Raw genomic sequence first — 27,815 nt, forward strand, 5'->3', positions numbered from 1 at the left:
TCATGATATGCCTCAATATCAGAATAACAACCATGAGTCAAATAGCAATGACTAGTGGAGTGAAAGTGAGAGCAGTGTAAGCTTGTCCAGGCCCTGCAAGTCAGGATGTAGGCTATGAATCGGAATACATTTTTAGCTAGTGGGCATCCTAGAAAACAATTCTATATTTTCTTGGGGAGGACCCCCGTCCATTACTGCACCCCACCCACGAATTGGATCACCAGCCGCCGCTGCAAACAGGGAGCGAAGGGGGACCAATGCTAGGAATCTTCTGACTTTGTCCCGTTAGAATAATGCTGCCTTCTAGAGGGAGGACCGGCCTAAACTGAGCATCACTGAGATCTAGACATTTAACCAGGGATAATTTTCAACCATTATCGCCTATTATGATACAATCCATCCAAGGTAGTTAGCCTTAAGCGCACAGAATGGAATGGTAAGTGGAATGAACACAATCATGTATAATGTGCGGTTCGATCGCAGTATATTTCCCAAGTGAACTTTGCAGGCTTTTTGTAATAACAAAGATAACGGTAATGACAATGTTGTGGCAATATCAAGCATAACTTTAATATACAAATTATATGAACCCTCAACTCAATTTCAATGAAGTTCTATCCATTCTCCATGGTCCTATAGATACCTTCCGCCCTCTCTAATTGAAAGGTGTTTAGATAGTTTGCATTTGCAACTGTGGGCACCAAGTTTGATACTGAGGCCAATCCACCGACTTCTTTGCAATTTAACTTGGTCTCTCCTCTGGCCAATCCTAAACTCCACAAAGGCCCCTCCCCCTGACCTTTGTTTCCGTTGTATTTACCCACGATGTCAACGTTTCCAATAAGAATCATGTACACCCGTCGTCTCATTGAGTGTATGCTTGGTAACTTTGCTGCCTGTATCTTCCCCTGATCAAGCTCTACATTAAATCAAATATTTTGCCGTCAGAAGTGTCCTAGAAATAAGTTATTCAACACAGACATCAATTATTAATAAAAACAAACCAAATCAAAAGTTGAAAGCGTTTAATCGTGATGAAAAGAAAAACTAAAAGCAGTAATTTCAAACAATACAGGACGGAGGTCTCAATCAAAGCGTCCCGTTACCCCGTGTCAAAGTGTGTTTGAGCATGTGCACACACTAACTGCCTGGGTCGCTGTGGCTGGCGTCGCACTGCAAACACACGCAGGGCTTCTCCCCAGAGTGAGTCCTCATGTGGATCTTCAGGGTGCCTTTCCGACCGAAGCTCCCCGTGCATTGGTCACACCTGTAGGGCTTCTCCTCGGAGTGAGTCCACATGTGGATCTTCAGGGTGTCTTTCCGATTGAAGCTCCTCATGCATTGGTCACACCTGTAGGGCTTCTCCCCGGTGTGAGTTGACATGTGGATCTTCAGGTGGTCTTTCCGATTGAAGCTCCTCGTGCATTGGTCACACCTGTAGGGCTTCTCCCCGGTGTGAGTCGACATGTGGATCTTCAGGTATCTTGGCAGACTGAACCGTATCGTGCATTGGTCACACCTGTAGGGCTTCTTCCCGGAGTGAGTTGACATGTGGCGCTTCAGGGTGAAGCAAAGACTGAAGCACTTCATGCATTGGTCACACTTGTAGGGCTTTTCCCCAGAGTGAGTCCTCATGTGGACGATCATATTGGCATTGTTGGGAATAACCTTGCCACACAAGACACCGGACCGGCCCTTGCGGCCGCCCTGATGCCCAGTCAGCTCCTCAAGGCGGACCAGCCGTACGCTGCAGTTCAGGCTCTTGGCCACGCTGTGGTCAGCGGACAGCGAGCTCAAGGCCTCCAGTTCTGACGCGGCAAAGAGGGTGTCATGGCCGTCCACCGCCAGTGGGCCCTCCCCTTGTCCGTAGACGCTCAGGATGCGCAGCTCCCCGCTGTGAATTGACATGTGGGAGGAGCCGGGGGCGTCCACACGCAGACTCTCCGAGGTGGCGCCGCGCTGCGTGCTGCAGTCTCTGATGTCATTGCCGTCTCCTTCAGTGAAGAAAACAAAGACGGAGAGAAAGTAAAGGCTTTAATTCATTATTTGCACAAAGGGATACAGTATGTACTATGTACTGTGTGTATTGGAAGAATTATATTTTGACATTCTTTCTTTCCAACTTCTATTAGTTGATTCATGCATTTCCCTTGTCCCCCTTGGGGGGGTCAAGGGTCAAAGGCTCCTACTGAGAAGGCACCGCTACGTCTCCGCTTTTAAGGATGTGGGGAGGTCATAAAGACACAACCCAGGTCATCTGTGGTTTCCCGTCACCCGTTTTACCAATACTGTAGTTATATTGGGAGTCAGAGCTCATTCACCATTCCTGACACCTGTTTGCCATGAAGAAGATGTAAATCATTCTACCATGGACTGTGTATGTAGTCCTCTTGTTTTAGCAGGGCTCTGGTCATGATGCTTTTCAAAAGAGGCCCAGGCTTTAAAGTGCAAGTAGAATTGAGTACATTCTCAGTTGATCCAGGTCGTTTGCTTGCAAAGATGCAATGTGTGTTACTTACCTACAGCAGGACTGCCTCCACCAATATCCTCTTCATCCTTGATTGATATGGTGTCTGGGGTCTGCTGCTTTACACATAAAGAAGGAAACACGCACAAGACACTCTTTCATTTGCACAGAATAGTTGTTAATCCCCACTTACGAGACATTGAATCATAAAGGTGTTATATATCCAAGAGTGTATGCTGGAGTTGTAACAGAGGAAGCCTATCGTTTAGATCAGGGATGGGAAACTGGCGGCCCGCGGCCCGCGACCCGCATGCCCAATCAGCCCGCACATAATAAAAAAAAAAAAAAAAAAAAAAAAATTAAATTATAATAATAATAATAATTGATCGAGTTACAGAAAACTCGTTCAAGAAAGATGAGAAGAATTCATAGAATTCAAAGGCAAACCCATGCGTCTAGTTTGCTTAGAAGCGATATCAGTCATTAATAGATATCCACTTAAGTCGCCACTACAACTACTACAACTGCTTGTTGGGTTTGAGTTCATTGAGTTGTTGCACTTAATGTTGGGCCACTGTTTTCCAGTTTTTTTACTTCATTGAATGTTGATGTATGTGAGCCCTTTGCACTGACAAAAATACTGACCATTCATGTGGCTGTTTGAGCATGGAAAACTTGAAATTAATGTATGTTGGTTCAATTAACATACCGTACATAGGTTATGATTCTGGACGATTTTTTAGGTAGTGGCCATCGCCAAAATGCACCAGAATACAGGAAATCATCTACCAAATTCAAAATTATGTAGCTTCTCTCAGCTCACGTTTAGTTGAAGTGTGCAGTCATGTGGCCCTCCGATGGTTATGATAAAAAATGTGGCCCTCTTTATCATGAAAGTTGCCCATCCCTGGTTTAGATGGTGAACAAGAAGATGATTTCCAACACTGCACTCCTCGCGGCAGACCAGCCGCTCGCCGCGCTCCAGGCTCTTGGCCACGCTGTGGTCCGCAGACAGCGAGTTCAGGGCCACCACTGACGCGGTGAAGAGGGTGTCATGGCCGTCCACCGCCAGTGGGCCCTCCCCTTTACCGTAGACGCTCAGGATCTTCAGCTCCCCGCTGTGACTGGACATGTGGGAGGAGCCAGGGCCGTCCACACCCAGACTCTCCGAGGTGGCGCCGCGTTGCGTGCTACAATCCCCAAAGGCATCGCAGTCTTCTGCAGAGGGAGAAAAAAGACAATAAAGAGTAATTGTTTTGATACATTATTTGCATAAAAGGAGGAAGTGTGTGTTTGTACACGTGAAAGGAACTATTTCAATGCATGTGTATGCAACATTGACCCAGAGGGTTTAAAATGTGTCCTGCAGACACAGATTCACACTTTTGGAGAGGGACATCTCCTCCAGCACCCTCCTCCCTAGACTCAAAGCTCAAGCGGGTGACCAGTTTGAGGAAACTCAACGAAAACCCGCGCAAAATGATCTGAGCACAACATGATATGCGAGACAAGCGCAATTACTCAATTTTAACAATAACAAGTGACAACGTGTCCTTCCCTGGATCAGCTAACATATGGATCAGCTAACATATATACATCGTGAATTCATTGATGTTTGAGAATGATAAACCAGCTCATGTGGCATCTGTCTTGAAACCCTTCTGGGCTCTTGACTGATTTAGTCTTTGAAATGTGACTCGTGTTTTATCAGGGCGCTGGTCATGATGCTTTTCCAAAGAGGACCAGGCCTTTAAGCGCAGGTAGAATCTAGCATCAGCCTGGCCCTAGAATCTATGCTGCCTCGAATCTACCACATCAAAAGTATATGTACTCAAGTTTGAAAGTACATACCTTCACTTTTAAAATGGGGCTGCAAAGTCTTTAAGGATAGCTGTGTGCCTATAGTAGGCGTTTCCAGGTGGTCTGTCTGGCAGGCAACATCCCTTGAGAGAAGCTGCTGAATGTAAGCACTTGATGAGCTGGCCTGTGTAGAGACAACAAGGTCAAAATAGGACTCAATTCATTACTTTGTATATATTCCAGGTGCCTGTTGTAAGAAGATATAAGATAAGAATGTTAAGTGAATTGCATTAGCCTAACATCATTGATTTGTTTACAAAATGTATGCATCTTAAAAGCTAATCTCACTATCTCAATACAATGACTTCAAGCTCTGCAATAATCTGTTTATAACCCTTTGATTTGAATCAGGTGATCCCCCTGGTTTTCAGAGGTGCACTCATTCAGAACGGTGATCCAAATAACAAATAGGTGGACAACACTCGCGTTACTGTGCGCGCGCGCGCTTGTGCGTGCGTGGACAAATACCTGATGCCATCTACCTTTACATTACCAACAGTAACTGGGCTGTGCTGTACAGCCAAACCAACATTATAATGCTAACAAGGTAACCATATACAGTAAAGCAACACAATGATATGGCGTTAGTTAACTTACTTTTTCGAGGTTTGTAGCTGAGCCATGGAGAGTTGGTAATGATCCAGACTTAATCTTCAGACATTGAGCAAGTCCAGCTCTGTATTGGCCCAAGTTGAGGAAGCAGTCGTCAGTGAAATGTTTGGCGCAGACGGACGCATTTCCAGAAACAATAAAATTAATCCACTGGTTCTTCAGAGGCTCGGAGGAAGGAACTAAAAATACAGTTTTGTGTTCATTTGAGCATTCAAACACTGAGCAACTGCCATGCTTCGCTCGTTTTCGAGCCATGTTGTCGTCGTCTTCTTCTTCTTCTCAATTTATTGGCGGCTTGCAAAACGATATGGAGCATTACCGCCACCTACTGTTTGGTTTGGAGATTCTTCTTCTTCTTCTGTTTCTTCTTCTTCTTCTTCTTCTTCTTCTTCTTCTTCTTCTTCTTCTTCTTCTTCTTCTTCTTCTTCTTCTTCTTCTTCTTCTTCTTCTTCTTCTTCTTCTTCTTCTTCTTCTTCTTCTTCTTCTTCTTCTTCTTCTTCTTCTTCTTCTCATAATTCAACTTAATTTCTTTAAGATTCAATATCAGTTCCCTTCTCTCAGCATCATATTTTTGACAATTATAAAGCATTACATGTTCTAAAGTTTCTTCCTCATTACAATATTCACATCTTCCCGGATTGTGTTTTCCTATTTTAAATAATGTACTGTTTAATCTTGCATGAACAAAGCCTAACTTGGATATTATTGTTTCCTCTTTCCGGGTTCTCCCCGTGCTTCTCATCACGCATACTTTTCTTTGAATTCAGTGTAACCACCTTCCTTTTCTCTCTTCTTCCCGCTGCTTTTGCCACCTTTCTTCCAATTAATACTTGATTGTAGATTTAATTTCCGTTTTATTAAAGGAAACCATGATGTCAATTCCTTTTTGTTGCTTCCTTTGCACATTTGTCAGCTACTTCATTTCCTTTGATTCCTATATGCGCCGGTATATTATACTTAGTCCCATCATTTTAATTGTATGTACCGTAATGTTTGCTGCATTTCAATTAAAATATCTGGTCTTCCCTCTGATTTGTTATTACTTCAAGCTGATTAATGAAGAACTGGATTCAGAGCATATTTTATCAAAGGTCTCACCTCTTCAACCCATTGTAATGCTAACAAATTTACCGTCATCTCTCCTGTATACACCAACAGTCTATCACTGATTCGTTTGGAAATTTTAATGCTGAACTCTGGAACCGAATTTGTTAGCCGAGTTCTTTGAAGCATCTGTATAAATTCGATCCCAACTATAATAGTTACTATCTATATATGTCTTTATTACTTGTGGGTGTCAAATAAATTCCTTATCTTTGTTCTTTTTGTCAAGCAATGTGAGATCACCAATAGGATCAGAAATTATCCATGGATGTATTACTGAGAGTGGTACCTTTGGACAAATATGTATTTCATTAACTTCAAGTTATCTTGCTTTCTGCTCAATTATTTATCCAAAACTTTTTGTTTCTCTTCTCTCCTTTTCCCAACATTGTTTCAGTATATCTTGCATTGGATGATCTTCATTATGACCTTTTAAATTAACAGTAGTTTACAGATAGCTGTGTTTTCCTTAATTCCAGTGGCATTTCTCCCATTTCCACTTGTAATGCTGATGTTGCGGTCGTTCAAATAGCACATGAGAATAGTCTCAAAGCCTGATTTTGAATATTATCTAATCTTTTCAGAGATGTGTTTGCTGCAGATCCAAACTCTATGCAACCAGAATCGAATACTGATCTGGTTAATCCTACATAAATGTTTTTAGTGAAGTTCTTTCTATTTTCTGAATGTGTACATTCCATGTAATTCTTTCATCAAACCGCAAACCAAGAAATTTGAGTTGTTGTACTCTCTCCAATTCTTGATCACATAATCTAAGTTTTAAATTACCAACAATTATTTTCCTTGTAAAGAACATTGTCTTTGTTTTATCTATGGAAAATTTAAATCCCCACTTAAACTACCATTCTTCTATTTTAATAATAGCCTCTTGTAGTTTCTTCACAATAAATTCCAAATTCCTACCCTTCTGGTTTTGAGCATCGATGGAGGTTATACGTTATTAACTATGCATAAGAACAAAAGTAAATAAACAAAATCATATAAATAGAAAACAACAGATAATAAAACAAACCCTAAATTAATAAATGAAAAAAATAAATAAATTATAGTCTGTCAAATAAACCTGTTGCTTTTGGGTATGCCATTACATGTTTCCATGCTGGTGGTTTGAGTGTGGAAAAGGAGAGTAAACCCTCCAAGGTCAGGCTTATTTGACCCAATGCTTTAACATTTTCCAACAGCTCTCTTCTCTCCAAATTGTAAGCTTCACATTGCAGTAGAACATGCTCCACTGTCCATCTTCCATTACATTTAGGACAGACCCCTGTTTCATGTTTGCCTATGATGTTCATGGTTAAGACATGTGTGCCCTATGCGTAGTCTTGTGATGATAACCTCACATCTTCTCTTCCAGTAGCCATGTCTCCTTGTTACCACCTGCCTCTGAATTCTATGCAGGAAACGACCCTTATTTTCCATACCCATTGTTCTTGCCACACCTTGTTGATTTCTGATTTAATTATTGCTTTTGAGCCGTGATGTCTCTTGAGGCGATAACTTTTGGTGTGTTCAAGACACCTCGGAGGGGCCTCTACGAATTCTCTTTTTTCGTAGGAAATTTCCTTTCCTAACGAGATGACCCGGAATTACTTGGATGAAAGGTGGGTCGAATTCTAAAAATGCTTAGGAAAGGAGCCTTGATGCCTCCTTTAAACCCTCCTTTAGCATAGGGTAGCCCATAGACATCATATAGGTAGACGCCCCCTTCGGCCTTGGACGGCATAAATCGTCGGCGCCATCTTGGTACGGGAGTTATTTCGTCTTCGGAGTGAAGATGCCTACTTCATGCGCCGCTTGGGGGGACCGTCAGGACGATTCAAACAAGATCGCAAGGAATTACCTTTCACAAGTAAGACTAAACAATTGTTTCTATTTGTAATTGTAAAATTCAGTCGTGTCACGTAGATCATGTGTTATGTTGAGAGCTAAGAGCTGTTGAGACAGCTAAGTTGCCACCAGAATCAGACTATAGCTAGTCTAACGTGAAATGGACATGGTGAGCAAAGCCTTATTCTATCGTTCGTCAACAGGAGATAATATTGTCAAGAAATATAGGATATACAGTATATATATATAATCTACCACTACTTGCTTGTGAGTAATTACAATGTATGTATAATGTAATTATATAGCATTTATGGTCGCGACGGAAAGCTGCGTTTCGGCTGAGCGACTGGCCTTCATTTCTCTCTGTGATGTATTTAAAAAAGAGACTAGATTAAAACAAAAAAAGGCTCAAAACATGCCACTGTATATGTAATGGTTCTACAATATATGAAGGTGTCACGTAATGAATGAAACAGAAGTTCCACAAATGTCCCTTTCTATTCACCCTGTTGTTCGCCGACTACCGATGCAGAGGGAGTTAAACTCGAAGAAGTAGTTTCATAGTAAGATTTATCTGTGCAATACCCATCTGTGCAAAATCCATCAACATCCACCAGAAAGTAAACCTCCAACATCCGCATAAAGTATACGTGACACTCGTGAATCCGCCTCGCATCTAACGCATCTGACGTGTCTTTCGGGTCCCGTCCACCCGGAGCCGATTTTTTTGTGAATCCATGTCTTTAATTACCATGTTATTAGGCAGATAATAAACCACGTTCTTTAATAGGTCCATGGTCCCATGGTGGATTCAAATAAAACCGGACCTATGCGGTTTCGTGTTGTTTTTTTTTTTGTTTTTTTGTAGCTTTAAATACAGCCCCTTGGTCAAATTAATTACTAACTGTACATTAAAAAGTATTTCTACTCAATCTAAAAGGTTAAACAACAACTATCTCCGCCTCGACTTGAACTTTTTTATAGCCTACTGCGCGCAGGCTTGATGCGCTCCTCTTATTTTTGTGGAGAACCAGCGCCTTGAATATGTAGGTACTACAGCGTTTGTACAGCTCGTTGCGTTTCCGCAATGAGTCCGTCTTTACGGAGATATTCCTGAAACGCATCAAAGGAAAACGGAGGGGGAAAGATTGTTTTCGCCTTGTTACTTGGTTGCTATTTATGGGGCGCTCCAGTGTCTCCGCTCGGACGTCCCGTAGAGAGAGCATGGCCACTTCCAAAACCTCTCTCGCCGCACAGCAACCGAAATGCCCTGTGCATGGTTATGCAACCTAATCCCACCGTTAGGTGGTCAAGGTTGACCGGGACCTCTCGGCAGCAGACCGATTCAATGGCAGTGTCCATGCTCCGGCAGCACCCACACGCACACCAGTCACACCCACACGATCCGAAGGTGGAGCTGGAGCCTGAAATTGATCCCTCTCCACCGGGTGGCAGTCGGACACTACAGGCATGTCACTCACAGGCCCAAACTCGTAACCAGCCATATTAAAATCACTATTTTCAACCGCGGAGTGAATAAGACATTCGCGAGTCTGCAGCAACGACCTAGTTGTACCATGCCAGTGACGTCATCGGCGCTCTAATACTAAAAGACGCATTATCTTTTGTTGCTAAAAAAAAAGCTATATATTGACTTTTTAAATAATTTTTTTAGTGTCATTTTTTTATTTTTAGAATGGTCATAACTAAAACGTTAACGATGTTTATTATTTCAGTTCAGTTCATCTTTAATGTGGTGAAAGACCAGCCTTTCAAAGCATTTCATGATCACAGGTGTTCGAGCTACTGGGCGGTAGTAGACGCACGCAGGGCTTCTCCCCGGTGTGAGTCCTCACGTGGATCTTCAGCTTGGAGCCATGACTGAAGCGCCTTGCGCATTGGTCACCCATGTAGGGCTTCTCCCCGGAGTGAGTCCTCATGTGGCAATTGTCGTGCTCTTGTTGAAAGTAGTTCGAAACGGGTGGCTTTTAACTCACTTTATTTGTTTAAGTATTTCGGTATGGTAACTATGAAGCAAAAGGGAGGGAATTGTATCCAACACTAGCAGAGAGAAATACCGTGAGCTACTTCGAGCCCCGGGCTTAGGCCCGACTCTCTCTGCGGGGCGCCTATGATTCTCTGACCTCCGCTGGCTCCGGTCGCTGAAAATGGACCAAGTAGGCGTGGCTTATGTGAAGTGGGCGTGGTCTAGCTCTTAGCTTCAGCTTCCGCGTCTGTCTTAAAGATGCTGCCTTCTTGGTTCATGGGCATGCACATTCAGCAGGACCTGACCTGGACAATAAACACCAAGGCGCTTCTGAAAAAGGCCCAACAGAGATTGTATTTCCTAAGGATCCTCAGGAAGAACAATCTTCAGGAGAAAATGCTGATGAGCTTTTATCGCTGCACCATTGAGACTGTCCTAAGCTACGGCATCTCGCTGTGGTTTGCCAGTTGCACTGCAGCTGAGAGGAAAGCGCTCCAGAGGGTCATAAAAACGGCACAAAAAGTCATTGGATGTCCTCTTCTCTCTCTTGAGGATGTGTACAATAGACACTGCCTCAGGAGAGCTCATAGCATCCTGAGACTCATCCCACCCAGGCCATAACCTGTTTGAACTGTTGCCCTCTGGGAGGCGCTACAGGGCAATCAGGTCAAGAACAAATGGGCTTACACCCCAGCTCTGGGGTGTTTCTACCCCAGAGTTGTTATTTCTCTAAATAATGCAGAATTATAAATGACTGCATTATCATACCAATCTGACCTTTTAAATTGGCTGATATTTTAAAATGTATATATATATTTTTTTGAGTTCAACATTCTAAATTTATTTTCAAAAAATACACTCATTTTCTCTTTTAGTTTTTGTTTTAAAAGCACTTATTTTGAGAGCCTCTACCCCAATTTCGGTGCACTTTGTGTAATGACAATAAAGAGATTCTGATTCTGATTCTGTGGCTGGGGTAGATATTACAGCTTGTGTGTTCGATCCTGCTTCCTAGTGGCTATGTGGGGGCAGCTTACGTGCTTAAAATACATAACACATGTGGTCCTCCAGGTGCCTTTTCTGACTGAAGAGCTTTGTGCATTTGTTCAGACCTGTCGGGCTTCTCTCCGGTGTGAGTCTTCATGTGGCTCTTCAGGCAGGCTTTATAAATGAAGCGCTCCGTGCATTGGTCACACTTGTAGGGCTTCTCGCGGGTGTGAGTCCTCATGTGTCTGTTCAGGCTGCCTCTCTGTCTGAAGAGCTTCGTACATTGGTCACACTTGTAAGGCTTCTCCCCGGTGTGAGTCCTCATGTGGATCTCCAGCTTGTCTTTCCGAATGAAGAGCTTCGTACATTGGTCGCACTTGTAGGGCTTCTCCCCGGTGTGAGTCCACATGTGGGTCTTAAGGTGGCTTGTCGTTAAGAAGCGCATTGCGCATTGGTCGCACCTGTAGGGCTTCTCCCCGGTGTGAGTCCTCATGTGGATCTTCAAGTGACAGTTCAGACTGAAGAGCTTCATGCATTGGTCGCACTTGTAGGGTTTCTCGCCGGTGTGAGTCCTCATGTGTCTCTGCAGGCTGCCTATCTGTCTGAAGCGCTTTGCGCATTGGTCACACTTGAAGGGCTTCTCCCCGGTGTGAGTCCTCATGTGGATCTTCAGCTGGTCTTTCCGAATGAAGAGCTTCGTACATTGGTCACACTTGCAGGGCTTCTCCCCGGTGTGAGTCCACATGTGGCTCTTCAAGTGCGTTTTCGATATGAAGAGCTTCATGCATTGGTCGCACTTGTAGGGTTTCTCCCCGGTGTGAGTCCACATGTGGCTCTTCAAGTGACATTTCAGACTGAAGAGCTTCATGCATTGGTCGCACTTGTAGGGTTTCTCGCCGGTGTGAGTCCTCAAGTGTCTCTTCAGGTGTCCACTTTGACTGAAGCACTTTGCGCATTGGTCACACTTGTAGGGCTTCTCTCCGGTGTGAGTCCTCATGTGGATCTCCAAGTGTACTTTCCCACTGAAGCGCTTCGTGCATTGGTCACACCCGTACGGCTTCTCGCGGGGTTTTGTCCTCATGTGAACGACCATATTGTCATTATTGGAAAAAACCTTGCCACACAAGACACCGGGCCGGCCCTTGCGGCCGCCCCGATGCCCGGTCAGCTCCTCAAGGCGGACGAGCCGCACGCTGCAGTTCAGGCTCTTGGCCACGCTGCAGTCCACGGACAGCGAGCTCAAGGCCTCCGGTTCTGACGTGGTGAAGAGGGTGTCATGGCCGTCCACCGCCAGTGGGCCCTCCCCTTTTCCGTAGACGCTCAGGATCCGCAGCTCCCCGTTGTGACTGGACATGTGGGAGGAGCCAGGGGCGTCCACACCCACATTCTCCGAGGTGTCGCCGCGCTGCGTGCTACAGTCTCTGATGTCATTGCCGTTTTCTTCAGAGAGGAAAACAAAGACAGAGAAAGTAATGGTTTGAATTCATGATTTGCACAAAGGGATACAGCATGTACTTTTACACACTGATGTATTGGAAGAAGTATATTTTGACACTTTCTTTCTAACTTCTTTTTGTTTATTATGCATTTCCCTTGTTCCCCTTGGGGGGGTCAAGGGTCAAAGGCGTCAGCTGAGAAGGCACCGCTACGTCTCCGCCTTTTAAGGATGTGGGGAGGTCATAAAAACACAACCCAGGTCATCTGTGGTTTCCGATCACCTGCTTAACTAATACTGTAGTTATACTGGGAATCAGAGCGGATTCAGCATTCCTGACACCTGCCATGAAGAAGATGTAAATCATTCTACTATAAACTGTATAGTAGTCCTTGTGTTTTAGGAGGGCTTTGGTCATGATTCTTTTCAAAAGAGGACCAGGCTTTTTAGCGTAGGTAGAATCGAGTACATTCTCAGTTGGTAGGTCGTTTGCTTGCATGGATGCAATGTGTATTACTAACCTACAGCGGGCATGCCTCCACCAATATCCTCTTCAATCTTGATTGAAATGGTGTCTGGGGTCTGCTGCTTTCCAAAAAGAGGGAAACACACACAAGACAAAATTCTTTCATTTGCACAGAATAGTTGTTAATCCCCCCTTACGATAGACTGGGTGCCCCCAGCCTGTTCTGACGGCGATTTGAATTCGCCCTGTGGAAGGGTCTGGAGAAGAGCAATTCATTTCTTTCTGCTTCCGATACGTTTTTGGAGGAGCCAATCACCAAGTTGGTTAGTTCTCCCCCTGGCGCCCTATTGGCTGGTTTAACACATTGACGACAGGGAAGCGACGGCAAGCAGCCATTTGCGTACAGAGTCAGTTGAACAAGTTGATCAAGCCTCTTGTGCTGAAGACAATGACAGCAGCTTCCCCAGACCAAAGTCCAATCTACGATTGAGCTTGGTCTGGCAATAGGCAGGCTACACGTACGGAACATTAAATCATAAAGGAGTGTGCTTTATAAGGGTGTGTGCTGGAGTTGTAACAGAGGAAGCCTCTCATTTGGATGCTGAATAAGAAGATGATTTCCAACCTGCACACTCAGCTCCTCGTGGCAGACCAGCCGCTCGCCGCGCTCCAGGCTCTTGGCCGCGCTATGGTCTGCAGACAGCGAGTTCAGGGCCTCCACTTCTGACGCGGTGAAGAGGGTGTCATGGCCGCCCACCGCCAGTGGGCCCTCCCCTTTACCGTAGACGCTCAGGATCTTCAGCTCCCCGCCGTGACTGGACATGTGGGAGGAGCCAGGGCCGTCCACACCCAGACTCTCCGAGGTGGCGCCGCGCTGCGTGCTACGGTCTCCAAAGGCATCGCAGTCTTCTGCAGAGGGAGAAAAAAATGTGTATTTGTACACATGAAATCAATTATTTAAATGTACCATTGACACAGAGGGTTTAAAATGTGTACTGCAGACAAAGATTCAGAGTTTTGGAGAGGGATGTCTCCTCCAGCACCCTCCCCCCTAGACTCAAAGCTCAAGCGGGGGCCAGGTGGAGGACACTGAACGAAAACCAGCGCAAAATGATCTGAGCACAACATGACATGCGAGACAAGTGCAATTATACTATTTTGACAACAACAAGCGACAATGTATCCTTCCCTGTAAGCTGATCAGCTAACATTTATACATTTTGAATTCATTGATGTTTGAGAATGATAAACCAGCTCATGGGGAATCTGTCTTGAAACCCTTCTGGGCTCTTGACTGATTCCATCTTTGAAATGCTACTCCCAAATTTGACTCGTGTTTAACAGGGCGCTGGTCATGGTGCTTTTCCAAAGAGGACCAGGCTTTTCAGCGCAGTTAAGTACCGTATTTTCCGCACTATAAGGCGCACCTGAGTATAAGCCGCAGCAGCTAAATTGAATGATGTGTACATAGATAAGCCGCACTGGACTATAAGCCGCGGGTGCAGTGATGTTGCTAGGTACGCGTCCTGCGTCCCTGACGCATTAAAATCTGAAAGGACGCACTAAACTCACTATCCATGCGTCCCCGGGGACGCATCTCATTTTCCCCATGAAAAACGATACATTGTGAACATTAAACAACTCGTGTTTAATCACAGTAACTGGCCAAAGAAACCTTCTTGTGAGCAGACCGGACAAGCGCTGTTTCAACCCTCTGCGCATCTACTCGGCGCAGACGTGATCCCCGGTACAAAGTATCGCGACATGCTAATTTAGCCTCTACCAAAACAACTAGCTCGTCACCGCTGATTTCATTTCAACAATTAAAAATACGAACTTCATAGTAAATAAACCCACGTTTCCACTGCTCGATGCTGTGCTCATTCGTGTCGATTATGTTGTAACGTTTAAGGGACGTGCTGTAATGAAATAAATGAAACATAATCCGGTGGTGGTGATGAAAACTACATTGAACGGCAGCCGCCATATTGTTATGCCCAAACGGCGCCTGCGCATACATCGCGCTTCCAACGAGATCCCGTTTTTCTCGAGAAACAGGCGAGAAGAGAAGAGAGAACGCAAAAATGCCACCAAAGAAAAAGATGAAACCTATTGCAGGTCAGCAAACAATTGCAGCTGCATTTTCTGTCCCCACTACTACTTCCAGCGTTTCCTGCTGGAGCCCGCGACTAGTGGCGGGGCGCGGACCGGTCATAGAGCCCATAGATTTAAAGTCGGTGGACTCGTCTGTAACCTGTAAAATCCATAGATTAGCCGCACCGTTATATAAGCCGCAGACTCGAAAAATGGGGAAAAAGGCGCGGCTTATAGTCCGAAAATTACGGTAAGTACATTCTCAGTTGATCCAGGTTGTTTGCTTGCATGGATGCAATGTGTATTACTAACCTACAGCGGGCATGCCTCCACCAATATCCTCTTCAACCTTGATTGAAATGGTGTCCGGGGTCTGCTGCTTTCCACATAAAGAAGGAAACACATACAAGACATATTCTTTCATTTGCACAGAATAGTTGCCAATCCCCACTAAGGACACATTATGCATTTTTACACTGCCAACCCGGTTCGTTCGCGGCTTTGCACGCCCTGCAAATTCATTGTCTTGCCTGTGTACAACAGAGGGGGTAAAATCCCCCTTCGTCACGGAGCCAGCTTTCTTGGTTCACTGGAGATGGCGGGGCTATGCACGGAGACAGTACACGTCTTATCAATAAATTGCATACTCCGAATGTCTTTTTTCTTTCGATTCACTCATTCTCGCATGCAAGAATAAGTTGATGAGTGTAGACTAAAACGCGATTCACTATTTACAAGCGCAAAATCAACAACATATTCTTTAATTGGCTGACCACTTTGCTGACCAAGCATCGTAAGGAAAGTTCTTCTGGTATTTTCTCGTAGATCGCACTCTCTCCCCGTCTTCGTTAAATGCGACTGCATCACCTTCCCTCCCATGACGGTCAGCAGCTTGCAGATATCAGTACCCCTCCAGTTATAACTACTCATGTTGAAATCACTGCGTTGTCTCTGTTGTAGAGACAGTGCAGCAACACCTCTACCCAAGTCCCTTCCCTGGAACCTCAAAGCTGTCTAATCACATTTACATCTAAATGAAAAGCGCCAATATGTGTAAATTGGGGTGCGAAATCAAGCCGGTAAATTACCACGGTCAGTGTAAACGCGCGGACCATGCAAGGAAAAAGGTGGGCATAAGACGGGCATATTTGGCAGCGTTTACTGAATCATAAAGGGGTGTGCTTTATAAGGGTGTGTGCTGGAGTTGTAACAGAGGACGCCTCTCATTTGGATGCTGAATAAGAAGATGATTTCCAACCTGCACACTCAGCTCCTCGTGGCAGACCAGCCGCTCGCCGCGCTCCAGGCTCTTGTCCGCGCTGTGGTCCGCAGACAGCGAGTTCAGGGCCTCCACTTCCGACGCGGTGAAGAGGGTGTCATGGCCGCCAACCGCCAGTGGGCCCTCCCCTTTACCGTAGACGCTCAGGATCTTCAGCTCCCCACCGTGACTGGACATGTGGGAGGAGCCAGGGGCGTCCACACCCAGACTCTCAGAGGTGGCGCCGCGCTGCGTGCTACGGTCTCCAAAGGCATCGCAGTCTTCTGCAGAGGGAGAAAAACAATGACAGAAAGTAATTGTTTCGGTACACTGTTTGCATAAAAGGAGGAACTGTGTATTTGTACATTTTAAACTATTTAAATGTATGTATATACCATAGAGACCGAGGGTTTAAAATGTGTACTGCAGACAAAGATTCAGAGTTTTGGAGAGGGATGTCTCCTCCAGCACCCTCCCCCCTAGACTCAAAGCTCAAGCGGAGACCAGGTGGAGGACACTGAACGAACACCAGCGCAAAATGATCTGAGCACAACATGACATGCGAGACAAGCGCAATTACTCTATTTTGACAATAACAAGCGACAACGTGTCCTTCCCTTTAAGCTAATCAGCTAACATTTATACATTTTGAATTCATTGATGATTGATGATTCATTGAGAATGATTAACAGCTCATGTGATATCAGTCTTGAAACCCTTCTGGGCTCTTGACTGATTCCCTCTTTGAAATACAACTCCCAAGTTTGTCTCTTTGCAGGGCGCTGGTCATGATGCTTTTCCTAAGAGGACCAGGCTTTTTAGGTAGGATCTTTTAGGTAGGTCTTTGCTGCCTAGAATCTACTACATCAAATGTAAATGTACTCAAGGTGGAAAGTACATACCTTTACTTGTGAAGTGGGGCCGGAAAGTCTTTAAGGATAGCCGTGTGGCTACAGTATGTGTTTCCAGGTGGTCTGTATGGCAGGCAACATCCCTTGAGAGAAACACCTGAATGTTACCAATTGATGGGCTGTTCTGTGTAGAGACAACAAGGTCAAATTAGTACTCAATGTATTGCTTTCAATGTATTCCAGGTGCAAGTTGTAAGAACATATAGGGTACGCATGTTTAGTGAATTACATTAGCCACATACTTAAAATTAGATCTATGAAGTGATCAAATGATGTTACATTCATTTGTTTGCATATTTCATACAACGTAAAAGATCATCTCATCATCTCACTACAATTACATCAAGCTCTGCAGAAACCTGTAAATAACCCATTGATTTGAATCAGGTGCGAAGGGGAAAATATGAGTGGGCCCTGGAATGGCAGTCCAACCCGCAACTCACTACCTGTGAACTCGTACCAGATCGATGTCTAACATTCTGCTGCATCCGGGGACACATTTCAGACCGTAAGTTACGAGCTGTAACGAGGTCATAGATCTGGTAGAGGGTTGTGAAAACACGGGTTACGGGTTGCCTGGATCGCACCATATGTATGATTATCTCCTCATCAGTAAAACGCTAGAACTACTGCGGTCACGTCGCTGTTAAAATACAGCTGTATTAGTTTGTAGTAGAGCCCGACCAATATATCTGCAGGCCGATATTATCGGCCGATATTAGGCATATTAGCCCTAACCCTAACCCTGGAATAACAGGGCATTTTCTTTTACATAGAATCCAAAATCATATTTAATATGTCTCATATTGGAATTTTTGGTGGGCTTTTATTTTGAAAGTAAATACCACAACGGCCGTACACTTCCTTTGATCGTATTTGCTTTTATTGACCGTCTTTTTGTATGTACCCGACGAATGCTTTTACTTTAAACTAGTTCCGAGACGCTATTACCGTAATGGCTAGTATATACAGGTACGGCAAAAAACTGGGTCGGCTGGCTTGACCGCCGATCTCGATGAGTGGGCTGGCATGACCGCAGTGCTTGAAGGTAGGTTTGCAATGTTGACACTAGACCGGTAGACCTCGGGAGGTTGGCTATTTGAAAAGTAGATCTTGGGTCAAAAAAGGTTGGGCAGCCCTGCTGTAGAGCTAATGCTAGGGTAACAAGGTAACCATATACAGTAAAGCAACACGATGATATAGCGGTAGTTTACTTACTTGTCCGAGATTTGTCGCTGAGCCGAGGAGAGTTGGTACTAATCCGGACTCCATTTCCAGACGTTCCGCAAGTCCAGCTTTGTATTGGACCAAGTTGAGGAAGCAGTCGTCGGTGAAACTTACTATATGTAGTGATGTTATGGTTTGCGTCGAGGCATCGGGGCGTGTGTCGATCGAGTACCTCGGCTCCTCCCCCCAGCGAAGCTCCCTATCGAGCAGGCTTCACGTAGGCGAAATGACGTAGCGGGTGACGTCCGAGGCTTCATCTCGGGCTGTGTAAAAGGTAACCTCTCCCCGTATTTTTCTTATTCTTTTTTATTGAACATGTTTATAGATGATAATAAAAAACAAAAGAATGACCGATAAAAAGCAAGAAATAAAATAAAAACGAACAAATGAGATCCTCAGGATCCTTAGCTTAGGTAATACAGTTCAAATAATACTTTTTTTTCATTATTTCCTTTTTGAAGAGTTTTGTTAGATTTGATATAGTGGTACATTTTAACCCTTTGCATTGGTTCTTATTGCACACACACACACACACACACACACACACACACACACACACACACACACACACACACACACACACACACACACACACACACGTTTTTGGTGGAAGAATTACTTTACTACTTTATTACTCCTCCCTGTGTCAATACCCGCCAAGACGTCGTACTAGTGCAACTATCTTGCCGTTATTAACAAAGATCCTTTATCAACAGTCTCTGTTAATGTTAAAAGTAACTCGTTCTATCAATCACATGCACATTCTGAGTGCAGAAACTGACGATTGCAGATCGAAAATCTGATTTACAGAGCAGTTAGGATTACCTAAGTTAAGATAAGATAGGAGGCCAAAGATAAGATAGGAAACGGCCAACAGGTTAGGGACTGCTTCTGTAATAGGAAGTTAGGATTTTTCCTATCTTTGAGTCCCTAACTTAAGTTAGGATGAGAAGTTAGGATTTTTTCTGTAATGAGGCCCCTGGTGTGTAAAAAGACTAACTCTGCCAACTAGCCACTGTTATTCACAAACGTTAGCAAGTAAACAATGTGGAAATTAGAGTCAACTCGGCTGATACTGTGCTGAATTTCACACACTAACAACATGCCGACAAGCTGTTGCGGTCTGGGATTATACACAGCGTTATAACAAGGATTCAGGAGGTTATTTCTAAAGGTTTACAAAGCAAAGTGACAGTAAAAGAAAGCCTTCATTTTCATCCAGAGTTACGAGTTGTCTGATATGAGGAAAGTGACGATTTCTCCGTCAAATGAACCGTCCGTCTTTGCTCTTTTTTTTGCCAACCAGTTTACGTGCGGGATTCCAGAATCACAACGATAACGTTCAACGTGTCTATTAATATGGCCAGCAACATTTTACACCAGTTTTAGAATGTTCACTACAACAGATGTTGAACACCAACATGCTTATGTAAAATCAGCATAGTACCATATTCAGCTATGGACAGATTACATACGGAATGTAGGGAATTGGATGTCCGGCTGGTGTTTTGATCGCGAAGTTTTGCCTTCTTGGGGCCAAAAAAATCGGAAAATACTTATTTTCTGTGACACATATAGCACTTGTAACAAGCTTGACTTTTGGAATTTTCCCGCCGCGCACATAGCATTGTTCTGCGTTGTGCGTCATAGCCTTCGTCAGCCTACACAGACAATGTCCTAAATAAAATGAAATGCTAATATGATAAATATAACAAAAAGGGTGGATGTCAATAATTTCAAGAAAAATCATGTTGTATGATAAAATTCTATCAAACGTTCTCACTTGCAGTTACAGCCAGGGACCGCCAGGGGGGTACAGCAGCACCCTAAGCACCCCCACTTCCCGCGTCCCTGAACACAGCCAAAGATGACACAGTTTTACGGCTACTGTTGGGGATACAGACAGGAACAGCAACGTCCAAAGCGTTGAACATGCCGCTTCAGCAGCAGCAGCTAGCTGGGAAGTGGCGCTAGGTGAAGACCTGTGAGAAGACGTCAATGACATAGGACTCTGTTATTGGCGGAATTATTGGCGACCCTCTTCACAGAGGTATAATGAGCACATACCACAGACTGAAGTGAGCTATTGCTTTTATTCAACGGTTACTATTATGGCAAAATGAAAGTCACACGGTAGGTAGCCTACATTAAACCGCTCGGCTAGAGCGGTTCCCCGGCAATTTATCCTATGGAGCAGTTCACTCGCCGTGTGCCTAAGCTTTCGTTAGTCCCTCCATCGCCTTGCTCACTCCCGGAGTAACAACATTTACACCTTCTCCATCATTCAACATGTTTTACTTTGTAACTACTTCCAGGTGCGGATATGCAAACTTTCACAAAATGATTGGGCGTCATAGCAGTTATGTATACGCTCATTATACACAACCCGGTATCACCCGGTATTATACAACAGTTAGGAACCAATCAGATCGCTGGATTTAAGCCACCCGTTGTATAAGGCCTAATAATAATCGTAGTTTACCATAAAATGTAGGGTTATATTCTTCCGTACTATTACCAGTTATCTGTATTCACCGTCTAACCCCTACCTGCTGCTTAATCACATGGAGCTGTATTCACTGTCTAACCCCTACCTTCTCTTTGAATCACATGTATCTGTATTAACTGTCTACCCCTACCTACTGCTTCATCACATGTATCCTTAAACACTGTCTTATCCCTACCTACTGCTTCATCACATGTATCCTTATTAACTGTCTAACCCCTACCTACTGCTAAATCACATGTATCCTTATTCACCGTCTAACCCTAGCCTGGTTCTATCAGACTCTCGTACTTCACTTCATTTCATTTGTACAGAGTCTGGACCTAATCAATTGACAAACGTTAACTCACTTGAAGGCGGGTGTCTGTTGAAGTTTAAAATGATTGGATCTGCCCAGTGCCACTCTGGATCTGCCATAACCAATCGCTAACGTTTGGTTGTGACGTATGTCATGCGCCGGGAATCACGCGCAGGTTGTACACAAACCAAACACCTTGCGCGTCTGCACGAAAATGTCCGTCAACGACAGCTGCAGGTTTTGTTCGTCAAATTTTTTTATCAGGGAAAAATTGCACATTGTAAATCAACTACCGACCTACAACAACAACAACTCAAACTGGCACACGACTTTATCGTCATTGTTCTCAGACACGCCCACTGTTCGCTGATTGGACGCCGCTGAGGCGGCACCAGAAAACCAAATTACATACAGCAGGTCCAGACCTAGTACTGAAGGGAAATTCAAATTGAGCGGAAGTACTTTGGCGGGCGGAGCCAGGCTAGTCTAACCCCTACCTACTCCTTGAATCACATGTATCTATGTACTGTAAGTCGTTTTAGGGTGAACGGGTCTGAAGGGTATCAACCACTATAGAAACGATCGAAAACGTTAAATTCAAACAATTTTCTGTTGAGATCTGAAAGAAATTAACTGCCTATTGTGATTCAAGGTATGAACTAGAAAATAATGGCAGTAGAAAGACAGCCATTAGAAAGTCAAAACAAGAGGTAGTTGGCATTAAAGATCCCATGCCATTCTATTTTATGATGCTTTAATATAGGTATTAGTGGGCCACAAACACAGTATTCAAAGACGTCCCCGAAAATCAGCCGTGGTGCAGAGTTACAGTCACTCCGAAACAGTCGCACATTGAGCTTCCCCCAAACGCGCTGTTTCGGTGGGCGTGTCAAGGCAGGTCAAGGAGGGGGGTGGGGGTGTGGCCCTGAGCAGCTTGTAGCCACTACCATGCGCTCTGTATACGGTGGGCGTGTCAAGGCAGGTCAAGGAGGGGGGTGGGGGTGTGGCCCTGAGCAGCTTGTAGCCACTGACAGTACCATGCGCTCTGTTTACGGTGGATGTATCGCAATGGCTCGTAGAAACCCATATTATACATAGATATCTATATCATATAATATATAATATTATCACCTGGCCCTGAGCAGCTTGTAGCCACGGTACCATGCGCTCTGTTTACGGTGGATGTATCGCAATGGCTCTTAGAAACCGATATTAAACATAGATATCTATATCATATAATATATAATATATATTATCACGGCCAAAAGCTGTGTGAGCCTCCAGACGATAGGTTATTATGAATCTGAAACGACCGCGTCTACTTCAGATTGATGTGGAAGTGGAAGAACCAGAGACGTCGGAGAACCCGACGAAGTCCTTTGTGATTCATTATATCGTCTGGACGCGCACACAGCTTTTGGCCGTGATGTATTATTTGATATGGATATCTATGTATTATATGATATTATTTAGATATAGAGCAGAGCTCCAGGTCTGTAACGCAAGTGTTGTACACTTCCTTGTTATTTGGATAACCGTTCTGCTGTTGGTGTTATGGCATAACACGTCGGACTCTCGTCTCTGGTATTTCTACAACGAGACTCGTAGTGGGGGTTATCTCAGCCATGGTTGAGAATTAATTGGGGGAAAGGAACTTTGACTCCCTGAAGTAGGCTACATGAACCACGACATGGAGGAGAAAGGGATTGTTGGCCGCGAATGTATCCCGCTTGAGCCCTGCTTCCCGCCGCCTCGGCAGCGGTCAGCGCTAATCACCGCATCCTGAAGCCGAGGCGGTGGTCCATCGGCAGCGAGGCTCCGGCGGGAGACGACCGCGGTCAACAATCCCTTTCTCCTCCATGTCGTGGTTCATGACTTCAGGGAGTCAAAGCCAAAGTTCCTTTCCCCCAATTCATTCTCAACCATGGCTGAGATAACCCCCACAACGGGTCTAGTTGTAGAAATACCAGAGACGAGAGTCCGACGCGTTATGCGCCATCACACCAACAGCAGAACGGTTATCCAAATAACAAGGAAGTGTACAACACTTCCGTTACAGTCCTGGAGCTCTATATCTAAATAATATCATATCATACATAGATATCTATATCAAATAATACATATTATCACGGCCAAAAGCTGTGTGCACGTCCAGACGATATAATGAATCACAAAGGACTTCGTCGGGTTCTCCGACGTCTCTGGTTCTTCCACTTCCACATCAATCTGTAGCAGACAGAACCGCACGCTGCCTGCTGCCTGCTGCCGGCGCAAGGCACCACCGCCCGGCTGCCCGCTGCCGGGCGGTGGTGCTTCGCGGCGGTGGTGCCTCGCGCCGCGGCAACCGGCGGCAGGCAGCATGTCGCAGTTCATGTACTTCGATGTCGTTCTGCCATTGCATTAAAAATTCTGTAACTAGCCTGTTACTACGACCTAAGCAACTACCATACACGTATTAGCATTTAGCACTAGCTCAATCACGACTCCTTCAGAATTCTTGTGGGTGGTTACGAACCAACCAAGTGGGCAGGGCCATGAATAATAGTTTGACAACGTTACGTCACAGTGTCACCTTATCCAGAGTGGCTCATTTCTTCTGCCTTTTTCCTTTCATTGCCTATTGCATTCAGCAGACAAACTGCATAGATTTCAAACTTACCACAGCTCACAAACTTATTCAGACCTATGTTATTTAACAAACAACAGGAAAAATGTGATTTTAATGGCATGGGCTCTTTAAGGACATGCCAAAAGGTAAGTGAAACGAACACAGTCATGTATAATAATCATGTATAATTGATTATTATGATTATAACATGTATAATCATGTATAATTCTGACCTTGGGTGTCTTGAAAGGCGCCTCTAAATGAAATGTATTATAATGTGGGGTTTAATTGCAGTCTATTTCACAGGTCAACTTTGCAGGCTTTTTCTAATAACAAAGGTAGAGGTAACGACAGTGTCGAAATATCAAGCGTAAGTTTAATATATACAATTATATACAAATGATATAAACCCTGTTTATAGAATAGAATACTTTGTCATTATACAATGTAGAACAATGGCTATGGCGTCCTCCGTTGATCAATTTGATCGATAGGCAAACTGGTGGGGGTCGAAGCTGGGTGGGAGGCGGGCTTTAAAGATGAACTGAGCTGAGATCTGAAGGTTAGTTGATATAACAGATGTATTGTCTGCCTTCTCATTGGTACAATAAATAAAAAGGGCTGAACTTGCTAAAAGGGATTAAATTGTACTGTAGGGCTTCTCTCCGGTGTGAGTCTTCATGTGGCTCTTCAGGCAGGCTTTATAAATGAAGCGCTCCGTGCATTGGTCACACCTGTAGGGCTTCTCTCCGGTGTGAGTCCTCATGTGGACATTTAGGCTGCCTCTCTGTCTGAAGCGCTTTGCGCATTGGTCACAGTTGAAGGGCTTCTCCCCGGTGTGAGTCCTCATGTGTCTCTTCAGGCTGCCTCTCTGTCTGAAGCGCTTTGCGCATTGGTCACAGTTGAAGGGCTTCTCCCCGGTGTGAGTCCTCATGTGGATCTTCAGCTTGTCTTTCCGAATGAAGAGCTTCGTACATTGGTCACACTTGTAGAGCTTCTCCCCGGTGTGAGTCCTCATGTGGCTCTTAAGGTGGCTTATCGTTAAGAAGCGCTTTGCGCATTGGTCACACTTGTAGGGCTTCTCCCCGGTGTGAGTCCACATGTGACTCTTAAGCTGGCTTGACTCTCTGAAGCGCTCTGCGCATTGGTCACACTTGTAGGGTATCTCGCCGGTGTGAGTCCTTATGTGGCTCTTAAGATGGCATGTCTGCCCGAAGCTCTTTGCGCAATAGTCACACTTGTAGGGCTTCTCCCCGGTGTGAGTCCACATGTGCCTCTTAAGCTGCCTTGGCTGTCCGAAGCGCTCTGCGCATTGGTCACACTTGTAGGGCATCTCGCCGGTGTGAGTCCTCATGTGGGTCTTAAGATGGCTTGAATGTCCAAATCCCTTTGCGCAATGGTCACACTTGTAGGGCTTCTCCCCGGTGTGAGTCCTCATGTGGCCCGTAAGCTGGCTTGTCTGTCTGAAGCGCTTTGCGCAATGGTCACACTTGTAGGGCTTCTCCCCGGTGTGAGTCCTAATGTGGATCTGAAGGGCGTATGTTTGTCTAAAGCGCTTTGCGCAATGGTCACACTTGTAGGGCTTCTCCCCGGTGTGAGTCCACATGTGGCACTTCAAGTGCGTTTTCGATATGAAGAGCTTCATGCATTGGTCGCACCTGTAGGGCTTCTCCCCGGTGTGAGTCATCATGTGGCTCTTCAGATGTCCATTTTGACTGAAGCACTTTGCGCATTGGTCACACTCGTACTGCTTCTCGTCGGGTTTTGTCCTCATGTGAACGATCATATTGTCATTATTGGGAAAAACCTTGCCACACAAGACACCGGGCCGGCCCTTGCGGCCGCCCCGATGCCCAGTCAGCTCCTCAAGGCGGACCAACCGCACACTGCAGTTCAGGCTCTTGGCCACGCTGCAGTCCGCCGACAGCGAGCTCAAGGCCTCCACTTCTGACGTGGTGAAGAGGGTGTCATGGCCGTCCACCGCCAGTGGGCCCTCCCCTTTTCCATAGACGCTCAGGATCCGCAGCTCCCCGTTGTGACTGGCCATGCGGGAGGAGCCAGGGGCGTCCACACCCAGACTCTCTGAGGTGGCGCCGCGCTGCGTGCTGCGGTCTCTGATGTCATTGCCGTCTTCTTCAGAGAGGAAAACAAAGACAGAGAGAGTAATGGTTTGAATTCATGATTTGCACAAAGGGATACAGCATGTACTTTTACACACTGATGTATTGGAAGAAGTATATTTTGACACTTTCTTTCTAACGTCTTTTTGTTTATTATGCATTTCCCTTGTTCCCCTTGGGGGGGGGGTCAAGGGTCAAAGGCTTCAGCTGAAAAGGCATCGCTACGTCTCCACCTTTTAAGGATGTGGGGAGGTCATAAAGACACAACCCAGGTCATCTGTTGTTTCCGATCACCTGCTTTACCAATACTGTAATTATACTGGGAATCAGAGCGGATTCAGCATTCCTGATGTCTGCCATGAAGAAGATGTACATCATTCTACTATAAACTGTATTGTAGTCCTTGTGTTTTAGGAGGGCTTTGGTCATGATTCTTTTCAAAAGAGGACCAGGCTTTTTAGCGTAGGTAGAATCGAGTACATTCTCAGTTGGTAGGTCGTTTGCTTGCATGGATGCAATGTGTATTACTAACCTACAGCGGGCATGCCTCCACCAATATCCTCTTCAATCTTGATTGAAATGGTGTCTGGGGTCTGCTGCTTTCCAAAAAGAGGGAAACACACACAAGACAAATTCTTTAATTTGCACAGAATAGTTGTTGATCCCCACCTACGATAGACTGGGTGCCCCCAGCCTGTTCTTCCGGCCATTTGAATTCGCCCTGTGGAAGGATCTGGAGAAGATCAATTCATTTCTTTCTGCTTCCGATACGTTTTTGGAGGAGCCAATCACCAAGTTGGTTAGTTCTCTCCCTGGCGCCCTATTGGCTGGTTTAACACAATGACGACAGGGAAGCGACGGCAAGCAGACATTTGCGTACAGAGTCAGTTGAACAAGTTGATCAAGCCTCTTGTGCTGAAGACAATGACAGCAGCTTCCCCAGACCAAAGTCCAATCTACGATTGAGCTTGGTCTGGCAATAGGCAGGCTACACTTACGGAACATTAAATCATAGAGGAGTGTGCTTTATAAGGGTGTGTGCTGGAGTTGTAACAGAGGAAGCCTCTCATTTGGATGCTGAATAAGAAGATGATTTCCAACCTGCACACTCAGCTCCTCGTGGCAGACCAGCCGCTCGCCGCGCTCCAGGCTCTTGGCCGCGCTGTGGTACGCATACAGCGAGTTCAGGGCCTCCACTTCTGACGCGGTGAAGAGGGTGTCATGGCCGTCAACCGCCAGTGGGCCCTCCCCTTTACCGTAGACGCTCAGGATCTTCAGCTCCCCGCCGTGACTGGACATGTGGTAGGAGCCAGGGCCGTCCACACCCAGACTCTCCGAGGTGGCGCCGCGCTGCGTGCTACGGTCTCCAAAGGCATCGCAGTCTTCTGCAGAGGGAGAAAAAAAATGACACAAAGTAATAGTTTTCATACACTGTTTGCACAAAAGAAGAAAGTGTAATGGTACATTTTAAACTCTTTAAATGTATGTTTATGTAACATTGAGAGAGGGTTTAAAATGTGTACTGCAGACAAAGATTCAGAGTTTTGGAGAGAGATGTCTCCTCCAGCACCCTCCCCCCTAGACTCAAAGCTCAAGCGGGGGCCAGGTGGAGGACACTGAACGAACACCAGCGCAAAATGATCTGAGCACAACATGACATGAGAGACAAGCGCAATTATTCTATTTTGACAATAACAAGCGACAACGTGTCCTTCCCTGTAAGCTGATCAGCTAACATTTATACATTTTGAATTCATTGATGTTTGAGAATGATAAATATGGGGAATCCGTCTTGAAACCCTTCTGGGCTCTTTACTGATTCCATCTTTGAAATGCTACTCCCAAATTTGACTCGTGTTTTAACAGGGCGATGGTCATGATGCTTTTCCAAAGAGGACCAGGCTTTTCAGCGCAGTTAGAATCGAGTACATTCTCAGTTCATCCAGGTTGTTTGCTTGCATGGATGCAATGTGTATTACTAACCTACAGCGGGAATGCCTCCACCAATATCATCTTCAACCTTGATT

The 27,815-nt window shown here is 45.1% G+C and overlaps 2 protein-coding genes across 6 annotated transcripts; both read right to left on the minus strand.

The window, feature by feature from the left end:
* Positions 1-98: 98 nt before the first annotated feature.
* LOC130381385 (zinc finger protein 468-like) lies at positions 99-18,825 on the minus strand. 4 transcript variants are annotated; one of them, XM_056588984.1, is made up of 7 exons: positions 18,248-18,825; positions 17,021-17,153; positions 16,119-16,402; positions 15,173-15,239; positions 13,392-13,675; positions 2,520-2,583; positions 104-1,994 (listed from the first exon to the last, which is right to left on the minus strand). In XM_056588984.1, the coding sequence occupies exons 1-7, from the start codon at positions 18,299-18,301 to the stop codon at positions 1,141-1,143; spliced, it is 1,740 nt and encodes a 579-aa protein (XP_056444959.1). In that variant the 5' UTR covers positions 18,302-18,825; the 3' UTR covers positions 104-1,140. The 4 variants fall into 4 exon arrangements, with proteins under 4 accessions (XP_056444961.1, XP_056444960.1, XP_056444959.1 ...); XM_056588983.1 differs by having other exon boundaries at positions 2,520-2,586; XM_056588986.1 differs by lacking the exons at positions 13,392-13,675; positions 15,173-15,239; positions 16,119-16,402; positions 17,021-17,153; positions 18,248-18,825 and adding exons at positions 3,291-3,685; positions 4,319-4,451; positions 4,925-5,349 and having other exon boundaries at positions 99-1,994.
* LOC130381386 (gastrula zinc finger protein XlCGF57.1-like) lies at positions 8,167-27,102 on the minus strand. Of its 2 annotated transcripts, none has more exons than XM_056588987.1 (4): positions 26,890-27,102; positions 26,321-26,384; positions 24,403-25,801; positions 8,167-10,990 (listed from the first exon to the last, which is right to left on the minus strand). In XM_056588987.1, exons 1-4 carry the CDS (start codon positions 27,085-27,087, stop codon positions 10,912-10,914), a joined length of 1,740 nt encoding a protein of 579 aa, XP_056444962.1. In that variant the 5' UTR covers positions 27,088-27,102; the 3' UTR covers positions 8,167-10,911. The 2 variants fall into 2 exon arrangements, with proteins under 2 accessions (XP_056444962.1, XP_056444963.1); XM_056588988.1 differs by having other exon boundaries at positions 8,167-11,915; positions 24,320-25,801.
* Positions 27,103-27,815: the final 713 nt, after the last annotated feature.

This window comes from Gadus chalcogrammus, chromosome 4 (assembly GCF_026213295.1).
Source record: "Gadus chalcogrammus isolate NIFS_2021 chromosome 4, NIFS_Gcha_1.0, whole genome shotgun sequence".
NCBI lineage: Eukaryota > Metazoa > Chordata > Actinopteri > Gadiformes > Gadidae > Gadus > Gadus chalcogrammus.

What these genes read in the sequence shown, in the direction of transcription:
- LOC130381386 (XM_056588988.1), bottom strand. Translation starts at nt 27,087, where the DNA reads ATGTCCAGTCACGGCGGGGAGCTGAAGATCCTGAGCGTCTACGGTAAA. An exon ending in ACGAGGAGCTGAGTGTGCAG is followed by an intron (nt 26,385 to 26,889) that starts GTTGGAAATCAT and finishes TTTGGAAAGCAG; the next exon opens with CAGACCCCAGACACCATTTC. An exon ending in TGGAGGCATGCCCGCTGTAG is followed by an intron (nt 25,802 to 26,320) that starts GTTAGTAATACA and finishes TCCTCTCTGAAG; the next exon opens with AAGACGGCAATGACATCAGA.
- LOC130381385 (XM_056588983.1), bottom strand. Translation starts at nt 18,301, where the DNA reads ATGGAGTCCGGATTAGTACCAACTCTCCTCGGCTCAGCGACAAATCTC. An exon ending in GCCCCACTTCACAAGTAAAG is followed by an intron (nt 16,403 to 17,020) that starts GTATGTACTTTC and finishes CTCCCTCTGCAG; the next exon opens with AAGACTGCGATGCCTTTGGA. An exon ending in ACGAGGAGCTGAGTGTGCAG is followed by an intron (nt 2,587 to 13,391) that starts GTTGGAAATCAT and finishes TTATGTGTAAAG; the next exon opens with CAGCAGACCCCAGACACCAT.